The sequence below is a fragment of the Lontra canadensis genome, unplaced genomic scaffold, assembly GCF_010015895.1.
Source record: "Lontra canadensis isolate GAN:19392208 unplaced genomic scaffold, GSC_riverotter_1.0 scaffold72, whole genome shotgun sequence".
Taxonomy (NCBI): domain Eukaryota; kingdom Metazoa; phylum Chordata; class Mammalia; order Carnivora; family Mustelidae; genus Lontra; species Lontra canadensis.
The window spans coordinates 10943533-10960804 of NW_022631066.1; the positions used below are offsets into that span (position 1 = coordinate 10943533).

At 43.3% G+C, this 17272-nt stretch overlaps 1 protein-coding gene across 9 annotated transcripts in view; it reads left to right on the forward strand.

Moving 5' to 3' along the window:
* BEND7 (BEN domain containing 7) overlaps positions 1-17272 on the forward strand; it is a 76155-nt gene that overhangs the window by 14307 nt on the left and 44576 nt on the right. For all 9 annotated transcript variants that reach the window (XM_032880965.1, XM_032880966.1, XM_032880961.1 and 6 more), the window contains exons 2-4: positions 9111-9413; positions 12025-12147; positions 15733-15998. In XM_032880965.1, the coding sequence (XP_032736856.1) occupies positions 9122-9413; positions 12025-12147; positions 15733-15998 (681 nt within the window). In that variant the 5' untranslated portion in view covers positions 9111-9121. The remainder of the gene's footprint in view (positions 1-9110; positions 9414-12024; positions 12148-15732; positions 15999-17272) is intronic.

A 17272-nucleotide genomic window follows, 5' to 3' on the forward strand; every position in this document is an offset into this window, starting at 1 on the left:
TGCTGAATTTCCCTCCAGAAAGATTCCCTACCAACAGCATATGAGAGCAACTGTAACCCTACACTTCCACCAAAAATGGGTTTTATGAAGCTACAGTCTTTGCCAAATTAATAGATAAAGAATGTCATATTATTTAATTTTCTTTACATTAATAATTATGGAGATTAAGGGATTTAAACTATTTCTTATTTTTTAAGATTTTATTTATTTGTCAGAGAGAGAGAGAGAGAGAGCACACAAGCGGGGGGAGCAGCAGGCAGAGGGAGAAGCAGGCTCCCCTCTGAGCAAGGAGCCTAATGCAGGATTCAATCCCAGGACCCTGAAATCATGACCTGAGCTGAAGGCAGACGCTTAACCAACTGAGCTACGCAGGTGCCCCGGCTTAATTATTCTCAAACATTGTTTAAAGTGATGGCTTCTGATAACAATGGCTGGAATTACACATCCAAAGAGTATTCAGTTGGACAGCCGTGTTGTAGTTATTATAAAATAAAAGTTCATTTTCCATGATACAAGAGCATTTGAGGGAGCGATTCTACTCTTGGAATTGGTTGGGAAGTTCCAGCTACTTTTTATGTATCACTGTGAGTCTCATGGAAAAACCTTGTTGACTTCCTGACATTGCAGGATAAAGTAAAAGCTTAAGTGTCTTTCTGTTGTTCACTTTACCCACTCAGCGCCTCAACTCCAGCTGAGTTAGCTTATTTACCATTACCCATTCTGTTTTTCTCTGTGTTCAGTCTTTGCTCCATACCGTTCCCTCCCTTTTCTTCCCAGAAGTGCCCGTGGAAATGCTAGCCATCTTTACTGACCCGCTCACATCAGGCATCTTCATGACACTGGCTGTTGCGCTCCCAGTTTAATACGGCCTCTCAATTCCTTGTAATTCATGCAATGTCCAAGGCATTTCTCATGTAATCTCTTGGTTTTGTCTGTTCAGTCATGGACATTAGAGATGTTCTCTTAGAAAGTCGCTGGGGGCATTCAAAAGCCTGACTTAAAAAGCCAAGCCCTTTGCCTTCTGTAACAGCCCAGCGTCTCCTCCTGCTGACCAGTCCATTTTAAACTGCAGACTTGTAACTGGCAAGTTAACAGGAACCTGCACTTGATGGGTAGAGAGCAGAGTATAATACTGGCATTTATTTTTTAAGGTAAAATATGAAGACTCAAAGAAAATTATTCCCTAGTCCCTTTTTAGGACTTTGCCCCCAAGCTTCTTCTATATGTTTATTCTCCTTTGTAGGTGTTCTTTGAGGGACACATTTGAGAAACAGTATGACAGTCCATTTTCTATAGCTGTCCAGTTGATTTTATTTATTTATTGAAGAGTAGTTGACGTACAATGTATGGTAGCTTCAGGTGTACGGCAGACAGACAATTCTGTACATTACCCTGTGCTCCCCGTGGTCACCAGACAACATGATTACAATATTATTGACTAGATTCTTGATGTTATACTTTTCATCCCCTTGTCTTACTGTACAACTGGACTTTTCTCCCTCTTAATCCCCTTCATCTATTTTGCTCATCCTCCTACTCCTCTCCTCTCTGGCGATCCCCAGTTCTCTGTGTCTTAAGTATGTTTCAGTTTTGTTTGGATGTTTTTGCTTTTTAGATTCCAAAGATAAGTGAAATCCTATGGTATCTATCTGTCTCTGTCTGATTTATGTCACTTCACACGACACCCTCTGGGTCCATCCGTGTTGTTGCCAATGGCAAGATCTCATTCTTTTCTTACAACTCAGAACTGATGCTGATGGCGCATTTTGAATCGCTAGGCTTTGCTTCATTTCCTGGTCTGTCTTTGCTCTTTGGGCCCTAAACAGTCGTCTCGAGTTCTTTTTGCTTTGAAGGCCTATTCTCCAGCTCGGATCCATGGCATCCTCTCCTGGTACCTGTCCTGGCTTCACATGCTCAGCCTTCAATAAAAAGAGCTCCAGCATCCCACCCTGGCTTCAGGTGGCTTATCTTGGGTGAGAGCCTGCCATTCATTAGAAGAGGGGCATCGTGTTTTTAAAATTGTCTGTACATTCAAGTGTCTGCCCTGCCGGACTGCGTACCCTCACGGGGAGCCACTGGAGCTTATATCTCTTTTCTTTTCCTTTTTTTAGTCCCACAGTATCTCATATTTAGTAGTAGTGCAGTAAATATTTATTGAATGGATGAATGAACCTGATATTCCCTAAATAGATTTGAAAGGATCTTAGTTGCCCTTTAAATGAAAATGCCATGTATATACTGAGCTGCTTAATTATTTGTACTTCTACCTTTCAGTTTAACTGGGTCCCCGCACACGTGCCAATGCACACGCGGCTGAGATACTCCTTACCATAGTGTTTGATTCAACCAAGCAAATGATTCTGGAGATACTCTTTGCCTCCTTCTGTCTCAGTGGCATTTAGACTCCGTGGTGTGGTGCCCACAGAGTTCCTGAATGCGCCCCAGGGACTGATGCAGGAATGTGCGTTCTGGCATGTTCTCTTCAGCAGGCTTTAATCTGCTTTATTTATTGGGGTCCCGCTTAAGATTGCATTAGAGGAAAGGACTCACTTGGAAACGATTGCTCTGTAAACTCATGCTTTTCAGACCATTTTTGCTGAGGTAGAATCCCAGACTTGCCTGTGCTTTGTCAACACGGCTCTCAGCCTTGAGGGTGGCCAGGTGGAACCTTGATATCCTGTGTGTGTGAGGATGTGCTTGAAACGAGGGTGTCGACCTCAGGCCTCCCCACAGCACAGCGTCTGCTTCCCATTTCTCTGCTCTGAGACTGTTTGTTGAGATTTGTGCTCAAGAAAGCTGTAGCGTTGGCCAGAAGCACCCTGTCCCCTTCTCCTGCTCTCTCTCAGTGCTGTCATTTGAGCCGCTGTGGGTGAGTTTCTTCTACAGCGGAGCTCCATGCTGCTTCTACTAGTGCTTGAGAAGACGTAGTTGGACTGTTTAGTATAAATCCGGTCCTCTTAGTGCTTCTTACTGGTGTACTCAACTTCTTTATCTTTTAACACTTCATTACCTGAAAAATACAAGGAGTTTTAAAGCATCCTTTCTTTCTTTTTTCTTTTTTCTTTTTTTAAGTATATTCCGTATTGTGCAACCACCACCTCTATCCGTTTCCTGAACTTCTTCATCATCCCGAACACAAAAGCATTCTTGTCCCTCCTTCTGCACATGTTCTCTGCTGCTTCTCTGCTGCGCAGTTGGTGTTTATGGGCTGGAAGGATCAGTTCTTGAAGACCAGATGTGCCCAGCCTCCTGCCTAGAAGTTCCAGTGCAATCCATTTCTCCTTTGGTGATAAAGAACAACGTTCTACCCATAACAGCCCATAGTATAGTCGAAGACGAGTCACTGGAAAAACATTGATTTCTCAGTGAAACACCCAACTCCTGTAACCTGTCCTTGTCCCTTTAACCTTTCCTGTTGACTTTTCATGACATCCTAAAGACTCTCAATGACCTCTTTAAAATAGGACAAAACTGGACATGACAGTATAATGAAGGTCAACCCGTGCCAAATATGGTAGAATGGTCCCTCGGTTCCTTAGGATTCTGTTAGTCCTCCTGTTGAGGCGTGTTACCAAGGGTGGCGCTCCCGTGGTGGACTTCTTGTTGGCGGTAGGAGGAGGGAGGGCTTGGCAGATGACTCACTTCTGACCCAGGTGACTGTTGCTTGCCCAGGGGTCAGAAGCCCAGGAGGAATGAGGTGACCCACTTTGCCAGCTTGGAAACAGATGAACTTGTGGCTCTTCTCCTATGGACATGGGGGTTTCGCGCTCTCTGCACGCTAGATTGATAGGAAATCTGGCGTCTCTGTATAAGGTGCCCTTCCACCCCCTGAGTTGTTAGCGAACCCTAGGGGCTTACTCGGCCCAGACGGCTGGTTACTACTGGTAGTGGCAGTAGCAACTATTAACAGGACGGCTCTGGAGTCTGCTTCATGTCCCAGCCATGAACGTGGCTGCGTTCCCAGTTGCCGGCTTATTATTGGAATTTTCCTTGTCAGAACTATCACTATAACCTCACTCCACAGCAACCTTTTTTTCCTAATTCCCTGACTGGTGTTAGTACCCATCAGTTACCCAAGCTAGAAATCATGGTGTCTTCTTTCACGGGTTCTCGTCCTTCACCACCTGTCCCAGCCCCTCACCAGGTCTGTCTGATGAAGCTTCTTCAGGGTCTCTCTCCAACCGCAGCCCCTCCAGTCCTGGCAGAGACTCTCAGGTCCTTCACCCAGCCATCAGCAAGGACACTGTAACTAACTGGTTTTCTTTCACCACACCATGTTCACCATAGTTTTACCAGAATTATTTTTCTACGGGATAGACCTGATTATTTACTGTCCTTCTATTGAAAGAGATATGAATCTAAAATTACCCGGAGTAATAACCTAGTATCTCCCGTGTAAAATTATTCTTCCTTCGCCTGGCATGTATGGCCCTTAATGGGATGACCTCGCTCTACAGTTCAACTTCATCACCTGTCCTTCCCCTTAGAGAGCTTGAACTCCTGGCACACAGAACCGCCATTGAGGAAGAACGGGGAGAGGGGACAGCTCTGGGGCATCTACTCAGACAAGAGTGAGCTTTCTCCTGGGGCCGGAAGTGTGATGTTTTGGGGAGCCACCATCTCCAGTCCCAAAGGGAGGAGCTTCAGGGGAAGCAGGACCATCAGGGAAGGTCTTCAGCTTTAGCAGGAAGCAAATCATTGGCAAATAGTAGGGTAGTTCGCTGGTTTAAGTCCTGCGGCACAAAGTCCACAATGTTAGAGGTCAACGGGCCAGGAAAAATCAGGACCATTTTTCAGAACAACTGATCAATATAAAGCATTCTGGGTAAAAAATGTCAAGAGATTTGGAGAGGGGCTATCTTTTAATTTGTGCCAGATGATCTGTACATCTCTGAGGCCCAGAAAGTGCTTGATAAATGTTTGTTGAACAATTTATGTCTGTGACTTTTTTCACTTCACTCTATTAGTATAGTGTTTGCTTATAATGTTAATATTACATTTAATTCTATTGGATTCATTCTGGCTTCAAAAAGCCATTTCTTTCTTTCACTTAGGAAAATTTTATGGACTACATACCATGCATCTACATGAGAACATTTGTAGGGCAAAGATAGGATGACTGTTCTCCGTGAATCTTCATAGTAAGACATTTAGAGGTAGATGCCGGGGCGGCTCAGTGGGTTAAGAATCTGCCTTCGGCTCAGGTCATGATGCCAGGGTCCTGGGATCGAGCCCTGCATTAGCCTCTCTGCTCAGTGGGGAGCCTGCTTCGCCCTCCCTCTCTCTGCCTTCTTGTGATCTCTCTCTGTCAAATAAATAAAAATCTTAAAAAAAAAATAAACTTCATTTAAAAAAAAAGATGTTTACACATAATCTCTTACTATATGTATGTTACCAGCTTTTTCTTTTATCATCCCAGACCATGATGATTTGTGTAGCAAATCCTTCTCTCCTGGCCAATTTAAGAGAGATCGTGTATGATCTCTGTGTTGCAAGACTTTGTATGTATTATTATGCAGAATCATCATATGTAGGATTATTATTATGATATACCTGTATGTTGTTTATGCAAAGAAAAGTGATCTGGTAGAGTCTGGAAATGTAGCCAAAGATAGAATTCATTCTGCAATTTTTTTAAGACCTTGTCCAAACTCTCAAAAGGATTTTAGATGAGGTTGTTTTACCTTTTAGTAAATTTTTTTTGTCTTTCCTAAAAAGATTCAGTCCCTTGGAGTTGAGCGTAAGTAAAGACATAGATTTGGAAAGAAATGAAGAAAGTACGCACGTTTCCTTATAGAATCATGCTTGTGGAGCTTCCTTTTCCTGGCATTAAACATGGCGAAGATGCTGACTGATCCCAACTGGAAAGACAAGTAAAGTCAACTAATGCTTCCCGTCTCAATCTCTTACATACTTTTCACCATTTCGTTTTAAGTCAAAGAACCTGTGCCCTCTCAGCCTGCTTGCTGCGTTCGGCACCCACTCCATCCCAGTTTATGTCTGTTTACTCGGATGCTTTTGATCTCCGGCTTTTGTTTCTGACCGTCGCTCCATCTGCACCCAAGGTGTGGGGTAGGGTCTCCCCTCTTTTTGCCAAAGACCGCCATCGCCCGTAGGTGTGGCAGGACTCCAGGACCTCTTCTTCAGGTGGGATTTTCAGGGCTACTCCCAGCTTCTCTGGCCAAAGAAGGACAGTTCAGTTACCCCGACGACATGTGCGCACATGCATCTGGTTTTCCTCTAGGGATGCCCAGCCTGTCTCTTCTGAGGAGCTTTCTGAGCTCAGCCTTCCTCCACCTTCCCCTCTGACTTTCCCCTCATTGACTGCAGCAGGTCTCTGTCTTCTGTCCTTTGAGATCCTCTGCAGGCAGATGGACTATGGGCTGTCCTCCTTCCCAGCACTGCGTCTTCCTCCTTGGGCCCCACTGAGTCCTGATTTGTTGTCGTTTGGTGGGTTTTTGTTGTGACTTCAGAAGAAATGTTTCTAAACATTGCTGAGATGGCCCCTAACCAGAGGCTCCCTTTATACTCTCATCTCCTCTTGCAGACTCAACTTGTAGGGCCAGGTTCTGACCCTCCCCACAAACACAGAAAGCGTGTGAAACTCAAGTGGCCTGTTCATTTATTCTGGTAATTTTCAGAACTAAGAAACTCAGATTGTGACAAAGCACATTGGCTTTTAGCAGGTCCCAAATCCCGTAGCTTTCTTTCTGTCCCCTTGAGGACCGCCCTCTATCGTGGAGCTCGATCTCCAAAGCAGAGGTGGAAGCTCTGAAGAGAGAGCATCCCTTTAGCTCAATGTGTCAGGGTTCGTGCAGAGAAGCAGGTTGGCACCAACCAGAGGAGTAGGCAGAAGGCGGCCGAGTGGGCACGGCTCCTGCCAGGGTGCCAGGAGGGGGCGCGTGGCAGCCACCAGCCGTGCCCGTGGAAATCAGCCTGTGCCTGGCCTCCCGCATTGAGAAGATGGAGGAGAAAAACCCCGCAGGAAAGCAGCTTCTTGCCCAGACTGTGCTGGTCACCAGCCAGGAAAGTATGTGTTTGGGTGCTGAAACTAACACCACGTTTGCGTGCAGCTTTCCTTTGGAATTCCTCCCCAAGCTCTTCCAGACACACCCTGTGCCGTAGACATCCTGAGGAGGTCGTAAATTTTGCTGGCTCTGCATTATTTAAATCGTGCTTAGTCATTCATTCTCCTAAGGTCTGGCATATCACTTACTGTTTCTGTGTTGTCCTTTTTGCAGGTGTTTGAGGTAAAAATAGTTTCATCACAAATGAAAATATTTCTCCTCTCAAGCAGACACCAACACATAACAATATTGTAAAGTTGGAAATCTGTGCCATTTGTGTTCACCCCTGTTAGATAGTAAAGGCAGAATTAATACTTTTATTACCTTTTTAAAAATTGGAGATACTTATCTCAAAGCAGTATATAAAAGTTTCCTTATATTCAATAATATATCCATATATTAATTAGCTAAATATCTAGCTAGGCAACACAAAATACTGTTTATGCAACACAAAATACCTAGATTCTTTATACAGTTACCAATTCTACAGAGAAATCTGGCTTATATGATGCTAAGTGCATTAAAATATCATTATAGTAAATGTGCTGTATTTATCTGCCAGAGCTGTGCTTTTCCTGATAGATACTTTCTATAGACCTTTTGTTTTCATCATAGTTTAAATTTCAAGCATTTAATGGAGTGACTGTGTGAGACTTTTATTTTAACTCCCAGATATGGGGGTGGGGGGCAGAAATCCTGGCATAAGACTTCTACTTTAACACCCAGGTTAGAGGGGAAAAAATCCACTTCTCTCAATCTTTGGGAGGACACCAGGTGATGCCCACGGTAAAAAGACAGAAGGTCCAAAACAGCTCCTCATAGCATCTTCTAATGTTGTTATTTACGGAAACAATTTTGTACCTAATTCTAGACTTTTCTTTAGGTAGTATTTATTGTACGCCCAGTGCAATCCAGAGATACCTTAGTTCAAAAACAAAATCCCCTTAGGGAAAAAGAATCTTAAAGTCATTGTAAAAGTTCTGGAGATCTTTTGCACAACAATGCAAATATCATTAACTGAACTACGCACTTAAAAAAGGTTAAGATGGTGAGGTGCCTAGTGGCTCAATTGGTTAAGCCTCTGACTCTTGATTTTGGTTCAGGTCATGATCCCAGAGTCGTGAGATCGAGCCCCTCATTGTGCTCCCCGCTCAATGGAGAGTCTGCTTCAAGAGTCTCTCCCTCTGCCCCTCCCCCCACTTGCTCGAGGGTGTGTGTGCATGCGCGTGCTCTCTCTCAAATAAATCTTTTTTAAAAAAATGATTAAGATAGTAAATTTTATGTTATGTGTTTTTTAACCGTAATGGGGGGGGTGGGAATGAAGACACATAGTTACAAAGTGGATGGCAGTGGATTTGGTCTGGGTAGGTCTAGGAAGGCATAGTTGCAGGGACGTCTCCTCCCGTGAGTCAAGGCTGGAGAAAGACAAAACCCCCACCTCCATTGCCTTGGATATCTCTCTGCTCCTACACTGTCATTTCTGAAGGTGATGCCTCCAGCAACGGCGTCATACTGGGGTGTCTCCTGTGCCGACAGCCCATTCTCCGAAAGCTCTCTATCCCAATCCATGCCACATACTCTTCCTGGTACTTGCATCTGCCGGCCCGGTGGGTGAGCGGGCTGGCTGGGTTCCACGTCCAACCCAAGTGAACGTCTGCGGCAGAGCCAAGCCCGGGCTTTCAGCCCTTTTGTCCCATCGTGGGTCTTTTGCCTCAGCTCATTTTCTTATTTTCTTATGACACCCTCCCTCAAAGGGAATTTAAGATGTGTTCCCGAGGAAACCTGCTCAGGAAAAGTTATTTTATCCTAAGAGAACTTAGCCAGAAAGAAAGTTAAAATGAGATGCACCAGGAATATGATGGGTTGCTTGAGACCATAGCCAGTTTTCTTGCCTTTAATTTTTATAGATTACTTAAGTTTCTGAAAGCTTGCCTCTGAACTCAGGAATCGTTCCCATTTCCAAAGAAGGGGTGTGTTTTTTGGCAGTGGATTATTTTTGCTTCTGCTCATGCACAGTGATCTCTTTGGCCCTGTTTCCATTAGGAGATGAAAGCATGGAAATTAAAAAACAAATCACAGGAATGAGAAGATTACTGAATGATAGCACTGGGAGGATCTATCAACGTGTAGGCAAAGAAGGAGAAAAATTAAAAGAAGAGCCCCAGGATTTGGATGCAGTCTGGCCTCCACGTTTGAACTCCTCTGCTGAGGCCCCACAGAGCCTCCACCCTCCTTCACGTGGTGCATGGAATGAGTTACCACCCCCCAGCGGGCAGTTCTCAGGGCAGTATGGCACACGCTCTAGAACCTTCCAGAGTCAGCCCCACACCACTGGAAGCTCCAACGGTATGGTCATTATCAGACATTGAGAATGCTCGTGGGGGTAGGGGGTGTGTCTGTGTTTTATTTCTACATGTTCAGCATGGCTTTGAGTTCAGTACATTAAATCCTCCCCTAGTCACCTGCCTTGACTGAGTAATGCAAAGGGTGTAAAAAACCAGATTGAGAAGCAAGACTGAGGCTCTATGTTAGAAGTAACGATTTCTTAGTAGAGATTTCAGCCCTTTAAAAAGTGAAAGCTATTATTTGCCAACATGCAGATACTTTTATCACAAGAGACTGAACATTAGGGCAGAAGGAGCTCCCCTTTGTCATCAAAGGGAACTTCCGGTCATATGTATATTATGATTACATCCTATTCTTTTTTGTTTTTTGCTTTTCTTTGTGAGCACAAGACTTGTGGTGAAAGCGGGGGATATGTGTCCAACATCCTAGTGACACCTTCGCTTTTATGGCACGTTCCAGCAACAGCAGCAGGTGACCCTTGTTGTGGGGCAGGCTTCACTGGGGCTGAAAATTATCCCTTTAGAATAAAATTTCCTTAATTTAAATTCCTAATTGTTCAGAAAAAAATTAAATGGCATTTTTTTCCCAGAGCTTAAAGAAATTGAAAATTTTTTTCTGGATGTGTTAACTTTCCATTCAGTAACCTTGGATGTTAGTTGTCCCATAAATTATATATGGATGTGCAGATCTGTAGTTTTCAGAAAGAGAACAAGAAAAAGCAAGACTGCATTTTTCAGTTTCCTTGAAAAGTTAAGGATTTCCTTTTTCCATTCATTATTTCTTCAAGAAGAAAACTGATTTGATTATTTTTTAACACAATTTTCAGTAACTAGTTCAGAGGCACGAAAAGCCATCCCGAGGCGCAGCTGATGAGACAGGAGGGACCCCAAGAGACGTAGGGGAGTCTTCTCTTTCTCTCAATATTGCATAAGCCAGATCACATTCACGTGCTGGCATGCTTCCAAGTTAAGGGGACATGGCTCTTCAAAGACTTCTCCATAAAAATAAGAAGTCAGTTCTCTTTAAAATTAGAAAATGATTTATAACAAGCTGGAAAGGGTTGATTTGGTCCTCTAAAAATGATAAAGACAGTACTTAGCATAGTGAGTAGGAATATTCTATAAGACCCTCCTAATTTGACTGCCATGGAAGAAATGGTAAGAGAAATAGGACACCCTTAGATGTGTATGAAGTTAGTTCACCCAACATCAATAAGTTCTGTGTAAAGAGCGTTCTGTTTTACAGCATGCAACAAGGATGGTGGATTTACTTGGAGAAATGTTATTAATTTTAAAAGTTACAAACATAAATTCTCCCCATATTGGTTTGAAAACAGATTTTTTGTGTTTATTGTTTGCTTATTTTCAGTAGACATTCATCATCTATAACTGTGACTACCTCGAATTTCATTGAAATTGTTTGCAGTTTTTAAAGTTATAACATTTCTGTTTGCTACAACATTTGAGTGAAAGTAATTACGGTACCCCAAGCCTTAAGTTGTCCGTATGTGAAGTTTTTTGTAGTATCCTCAAATAACGCATACCGTAGAATTAATGCATTTAATGTATAACAAAAGATACCATTAGATCCAATCCTTCAAACTTTCCCACTGCGCCTAGGGACAACCTAAGTAACAGCAGCACATTCCAGTTCCCAGTGGTCGGGCTGGACACGGACACTAGAGGGAGCTCTGCAGAAAGAGGGATTTTCCAAATGTTCCACTGTATCCCAAGGACAAGGGGACAACCTCTGTTTACTTTAATAGGACAGTTTTATTAAGGAAAAGATACTAAATTGAAACAGAGATAAAGAGGCTAAAGTGATGGAAATGTAAAACATGAAGATGGAGAAAAGATGTATGAGGATCTCCTTCATTAAGGTGGAGGAAAGCCAACACACCCCCGGCCCGGAACCCACTGAGTCTGAATACAGCCTCCCAGTACACTGTGCTCCGCCGGCTCTTCCCTGCCCCGATATCCCACCCCTCAGAGAGTGTTCTAAAAGTTTTAATGTGTTGACAGTTCTTAATTTAGGGAAATACTAGAAAAACTATATATATATTTTTTAAAGATTTTATTTCTTTATTTGACAGAGAGAGACACAGGGAGAAAGGGAACACAAACAGGGGGAGTGAAGAGGGAGAAGCAGGCCTCCCACCAAACAGGGAGCCCGATGTGGGGCTCAATCCCAGGACCCTGGATCATGACCTGAGCTGAAGGCGGACACTTAATGACTGAGCCACCTGGGTGCCCCGAAAAACTATTTTTTTAATAGTTAGACAGATTTCACTTTTAACGTGAGATTTTAGAACAGGTGGGTCCCAGGTTTTTCTGGAAGGCCGTTTTTTTCAGAACTCATATTTTTGTACAATGGAGTGTGTGTTTCTAGTGAATTTTTACAGTGCTGTCCCCTGAGATGCACCAGTGTGACACTAGGGAGGCCTGCTATGAGCGAGCGTGGGCCCCCAACATTAAGGTAGTAACCCTTATTAGGTCCATTTCCCTTGGGCACTGTCTCATACTACTGTCAAGATACCTTCCTCCCCCTCCCCACCCCTTTGTAATTTTGTTGTTGATGCTTGGAGTGGGCCATTCTCTTCTCTGGTGCTTAGGAGAACTTCCGGCCATGAATTCGTCCATTGGATCAAACTGCTGTACTTGCAATTGCCAGTCGACGTTGCAGGCCATCCTCCAAGAACTCAGGACCATGCGGAAATTAATGCAAATTCAAGCAGGTATCGAGACCAGGCCTGGGAGGAGGCCCCTGGCTTGTGACGCCTTAGGCCTCTTGGGCTGGGACGGTTGTTGTGCTCTGCGTATCTGGTTCTTCCCACCTTGCTGTCCGCTGTGCTTTTTTGTTTCCTCAGCTTTTGCTCCAACACGTTTTTCCTGTAGCAAATCTAACAGGTTTCTCATCGCTGATACTACTCCTCATACACTGGTGCACACGTGCTTTGCAGAGTTCACTCCCTCATCTCCAAGGCCTTGACACGTGTCAGTTAACTGAGTTTTCAAACAGTCATAAGTGAAGGTGGGCATGGTTCTTCAGCTCACTTTCCCTGTGTGAGTCAGCAAGGAAGTTCACCTCAGAACAAAAGCATGGCTGACTCCTCTGACCTCCTGAGGTGCTCCATTTGGGGGCTGTGTGTGCGTCGGGAACCCCCACGCCCATCCCCCTCCCTTGTGGGGTACAGCGTGACAGAGGGGAAGCTGTGCACTGTCATACAGGGGCTGGAGGGCCCTCTCAGGGCACGGGCTGTCCTGGAAGAGACATTCACGAGCATAAGCACATGAGGTGTTGCCTCTTAGGCGCTGCTTCTGGCTTGTCTCCCTAATATTCAGCATATAGAAGCCCAAAGACACTGGGCGTCCTGTCTTCCTTAGTTACACGATGCTGCTTCTGTTCTCACTCTTGTTAGTCAAGTGGAGGGATGGAAGAGCCATGAGTCTGCAGGCTGGGGTCTGGGTCCTTGTTCTCCTCATGAAGCTGTGTGACTTCTCTGCTCTCACATTTATCCTCTGGAGCGGGAATGTTAATATCTAACTCGCAGGATGGTTTTCAAAATAGGATGAGTTAGTAAACGTAAATGAAGTCTGTAAAGCATGATACAGGCGGCAACTATTTCATTAGTGTTGTTCTAAAGACAGGAGCGGGTTCACCACAGCGGCTGTGGTGTCTAATCTCCATCAATGGGGGGAAATACAACTTTCTGGTCACAGGTCCAGAAAATACTAAGTCATTTCATTAAGGCCTCCTCTGCTGAGGGAAGACTGGTCCCTGAACAGGAAATAGTACAGTCATATACGGTCAGCCTTCCCATCCCTGCACTGGAAAGAGATTCAGGAAGGTCATCCTTCCAAAACCGTACTTGGCACCATTTGGTGAATTCTAGTAAAATTATAATATTCAGTGATGTGGTTTTGATATAAAAAGCTTAATACTTAGACACACTCATCACCCAAGAGCACAGGAAAGGAAGGTGAGCAAAAGGGCCCCTGAGAAGCAACATCTAATTGTATGTACTGAATTTGGTTTTAGCCTGAGGAAGGAATAAGCATTTTGGTCAGGCCAGTAGGCGTTCACTCATCTTGTTCCAACACAACCACCCATGTTCTTACTGACCCCAAAAGTTAACATCTCTTAAATGAAGAACACAGAAAGAAAGTTTACTCCATGATGTACAGATTCTTTTCTCGGAGGAAGAGTTTGTTAGCACTTAAGAAAATATGCATATGAAATTCTAATGATTTATTTTGTTACTTAAGCTCCTTACTACCGAAATGGCAAACTACGAATTGCAACCATTTAAATCCTTGACTGAAGCCCTTTTGGAATCTATTAAGTAAATGCCACTTTGTCACCGTGTTTTCTTTTCTGAACCTTTGCAGATTAGGCCGGTAAATGATTCCAGAGCTCGTAGGAGAGCAGAAAGGATAAACCGAAAAAATTACTCTTCTTTAATTTCCTTAAACTTAAGAATCTGTGTTGTGTGGGTAGATTGACTTAAGGCTTATTGCCTGTAACATGTAGATTTAAATTATATTCAGAAAGTTTCACCTTTGCTTGAGGGAGAAGAAAAGGAATACGATGAAATGATAACATCTGGAAGCAACCGAGGACAACTGTGTCTAGACTTGCCAACGGAGGAGAAAAACTCAGATAGTCCCTGTGTTCTTTAAAGCCAAAGCATTTTCACTTTTACTTTAGAATAGCGAGGCTTGGAGAGGTGTGAGTCCTGGACCACTGAGAGCTGCTTCCCTTGTCCATTTGACTTTGGGTATGGACACCTGGCCTTTGGTGAAAGTCCAGAGAAGAGACAAAAGTTCTTCTCTCAGGCTTGTATACTGGAATTACTGGTAGAGCTTTAAAAAAGATCTAAGTGCCCGGGCGTCACCCCTGCAAATTCCAATTCAGTTAGTCTGGGGTAAGGCTGAGGCACGGACTTTTTTTTTTTTTTTTTTTAAAGCTCCCGGGTGATTCTAATGTTCAGGCAAGGTCAAGCTCCAATGAACAAGACTAATTACTGCACAGGTGGCTAAAAACTGTTTCAGTGCTCCTATGAAGTACGAGTAGTTGGTTTCTTTCTTTCTTTCTTTCTTTCTTTCTTTAATCTCTGTACCCAACGTGGGGCTCAAATTTACAACCCCAAGATCAAGGTTGCCCACTCTTCCAGCTGAGCCAGCCAGGCTCTCCAAGTAGTTCATTTTTAATACTTGTAAATTTCTTGCCAGTCTAGAGATGCAAATACCAAGTTCAAAGTATAAATACCTTTATTTGCAAACTGATAGGAGATGATCCATATTTATGTGCATTTAAAGATCTTTGGTTTTCATTTGGCTTCTTTCTATAAAAAAGCAGGCATATCCTCTGATCATATTTAGTAAGCCATATTGATACATGAAGATTTAAATAATGATGCCGTGTTTTTCCTCCAACACTTTCCATCAGAATATTTCTAAATGGTTAACAAACATGACTTGCCAAAGAGCGTCTGTGAAAACTGTACTTACTATCCTCGGTTTCCTTAAGTGTAGATTCAGTACTGGTACTTGGCCTTTGTTCGGTGCTTTCGTCTTTGGAACTCCCTCTGTTTCTGGATTTTACTGGTCTTCTTGACTTGTGCAGAACTATGTCATTCCTATCTTTTAGCTACCTAAAACCAAGGTATAGAGGGCAGCCTGGGCAGAATGCAGTAGTGAGTGTAAGGCTGTGGAGATAGCTGGTGTGTGGACAGTATGGGTTTGTGCAGAAGCAGTAACCGTCCCTGAGAAATGATCAGCAGGCTTTGTCCACATACGGACTAGTCATTCCAGACTCGTTCTTTAATAAATGGTCACCATTGCTCAGTCTTAGTCAGTTTTGGTGTCTGTAGATTGCTAGCAGTTGATCATTTTATCCTCAAAGGACAATTAGAACATTCCTGAGTTTGGCTTACCAGGAAGCACGGACTGCTACACCCAGAGTTAAGTTCTGGGTTCCCATTTATATAAAAATGTCCTGTGACTTGTGAGATCAGGCTCAGTTATTTTCCTATGGCTCATCAACCCTCTCTTCCCCGGAGCTCAGCTGCAGCAGTCAGTATCATCATTCACCAGCGTGGGGGACAGAGTTTTCTCTGGGTTACTCTCCTGCACATACAACTCGACAATGCACCAGAGACCATCTTTGGTGACCTACAGGTCCCACAGGAGATTGCCTTTGGTCTGCTTCCTTGACTGAACCCTGTTTCAGTCTCAGCTTGTGGAACATGTAGATGGGTGATAATTTCTCCTAAGTTAGACTCAGGTACCTATACCCTATTTTTGTTCATTCTCCACAGTTGGAACCCAAAACAGACAACAACCCCCAATTTCCCTTATATGCTCCCAGCGAACTGCTGTCAATCGCAAGAGAAATAAAAAGAAAAAAGTGCCCCCAAAGACCGTTGAACCTCTGACCGTGAGGCAGAAGCCTGGCATGTTAGAAATGGAGAAGAAGACAGCCGGGGCATCCGAGCAGCCTGGCTCCCAGACTGCCGAGCCCCCCTCGGCCGGGGAGAACCGCGTGCTGGGATTCGGCATTGTCCTGGAGTCGCCTGCCTCAGATGTAAGTCCATGTTCTCTCGCTGCTGACACTAAGCTGATGTCACTTGCAGGAATTTTGTAGAATTGTACACTTTCTCCGTAGCTGGCTCCTCGTAAGAACACTAGAGAAACTTGCAAAAGACATGTGGGAAGGAGGAAAGGAAGACTATCAATAATTTCCTTGCCTAGAATTTTCTCTTCCCCAAATCTTCTACTTTCTTTATTTGAACCTGCCTCCAGCCTTTATCCCTGCATGGAAGCTGATGGAGTAAATAATCAGCTACTAATTTCTTTAACAGTTTTAATTCTGATGTGGCCGTTTTCAATTTCCTCATCGTAGAGAGCTAAAGGAACATAATTAAATCCTTTGTAAATGGGCATAAATGAACAGAACCTTACAGATAAGGTCACACCTTTCTAGAAACACAAACTAATAATAAAGAAAAAGAGCAGTAGTGCTAATTCTATTTTACAGATGCAAGCCACACTGCTAATTAGGTCGCAGTGCCATGCCATTTACTCTGTGTAATGATAGGTTAACGCTCTGCAAAGGTTTTTCTATTTTAATATCATAGCTAGAAAGTTGGTGCATTCCCAGATGTTGGATGACATCTAAGATATCCATCCGACCAGCCATTTTATAGTCCTCTGATCATAAACTCATGTCTTTAAGAATATGCTATCTTTGCAACTGCACAGGCTTTTCACAACATCTTTATCTAAGTACATGGATGCGAGCCCCATCTTGTTGGGGGAGTTCTTAAAATAAACAAGAATGAGTGATCTATTATTATCAGTTTGCATAGGATGAGAATCCTGCTGAGAACACCCACAAGCCTATATGGGATTGGAGTTCAGCCCTACCTTTTAAACTTTAAATAAAAAATAATTGCTATTAAAAAAAAAAGTGTTCCCTTTTAAATTGAAGTTTGCTAGTATATATCCACATTGGGTCTTTACTAAAGGGAGGTGACATTCTTAGACTAGAAAGTCATTTGAACTTTTGCCCAGTCCTTAGTGTGAAAGGGTTTTCTTGTTTTTGTTTTTGTTTTTTATCTTTGAACGCAAGCTAAAATTATGAAACAGTTCTTATCAACTCAAAACTAAACTTCAAAAAAAAATCACTAATGATGATAATGTTCTACCCCAGGCCAGTCAGCTGATTTGATTATATCATACGCTTACTGCAACTAAGGCCCTGGTTTCAAAGCACAGATAGATCACATATTTGGAAACAGAGGTGAATTATTCCATGACACAAAGTACATTCCATCTTAAGCAGTTTTCGTAAAACTT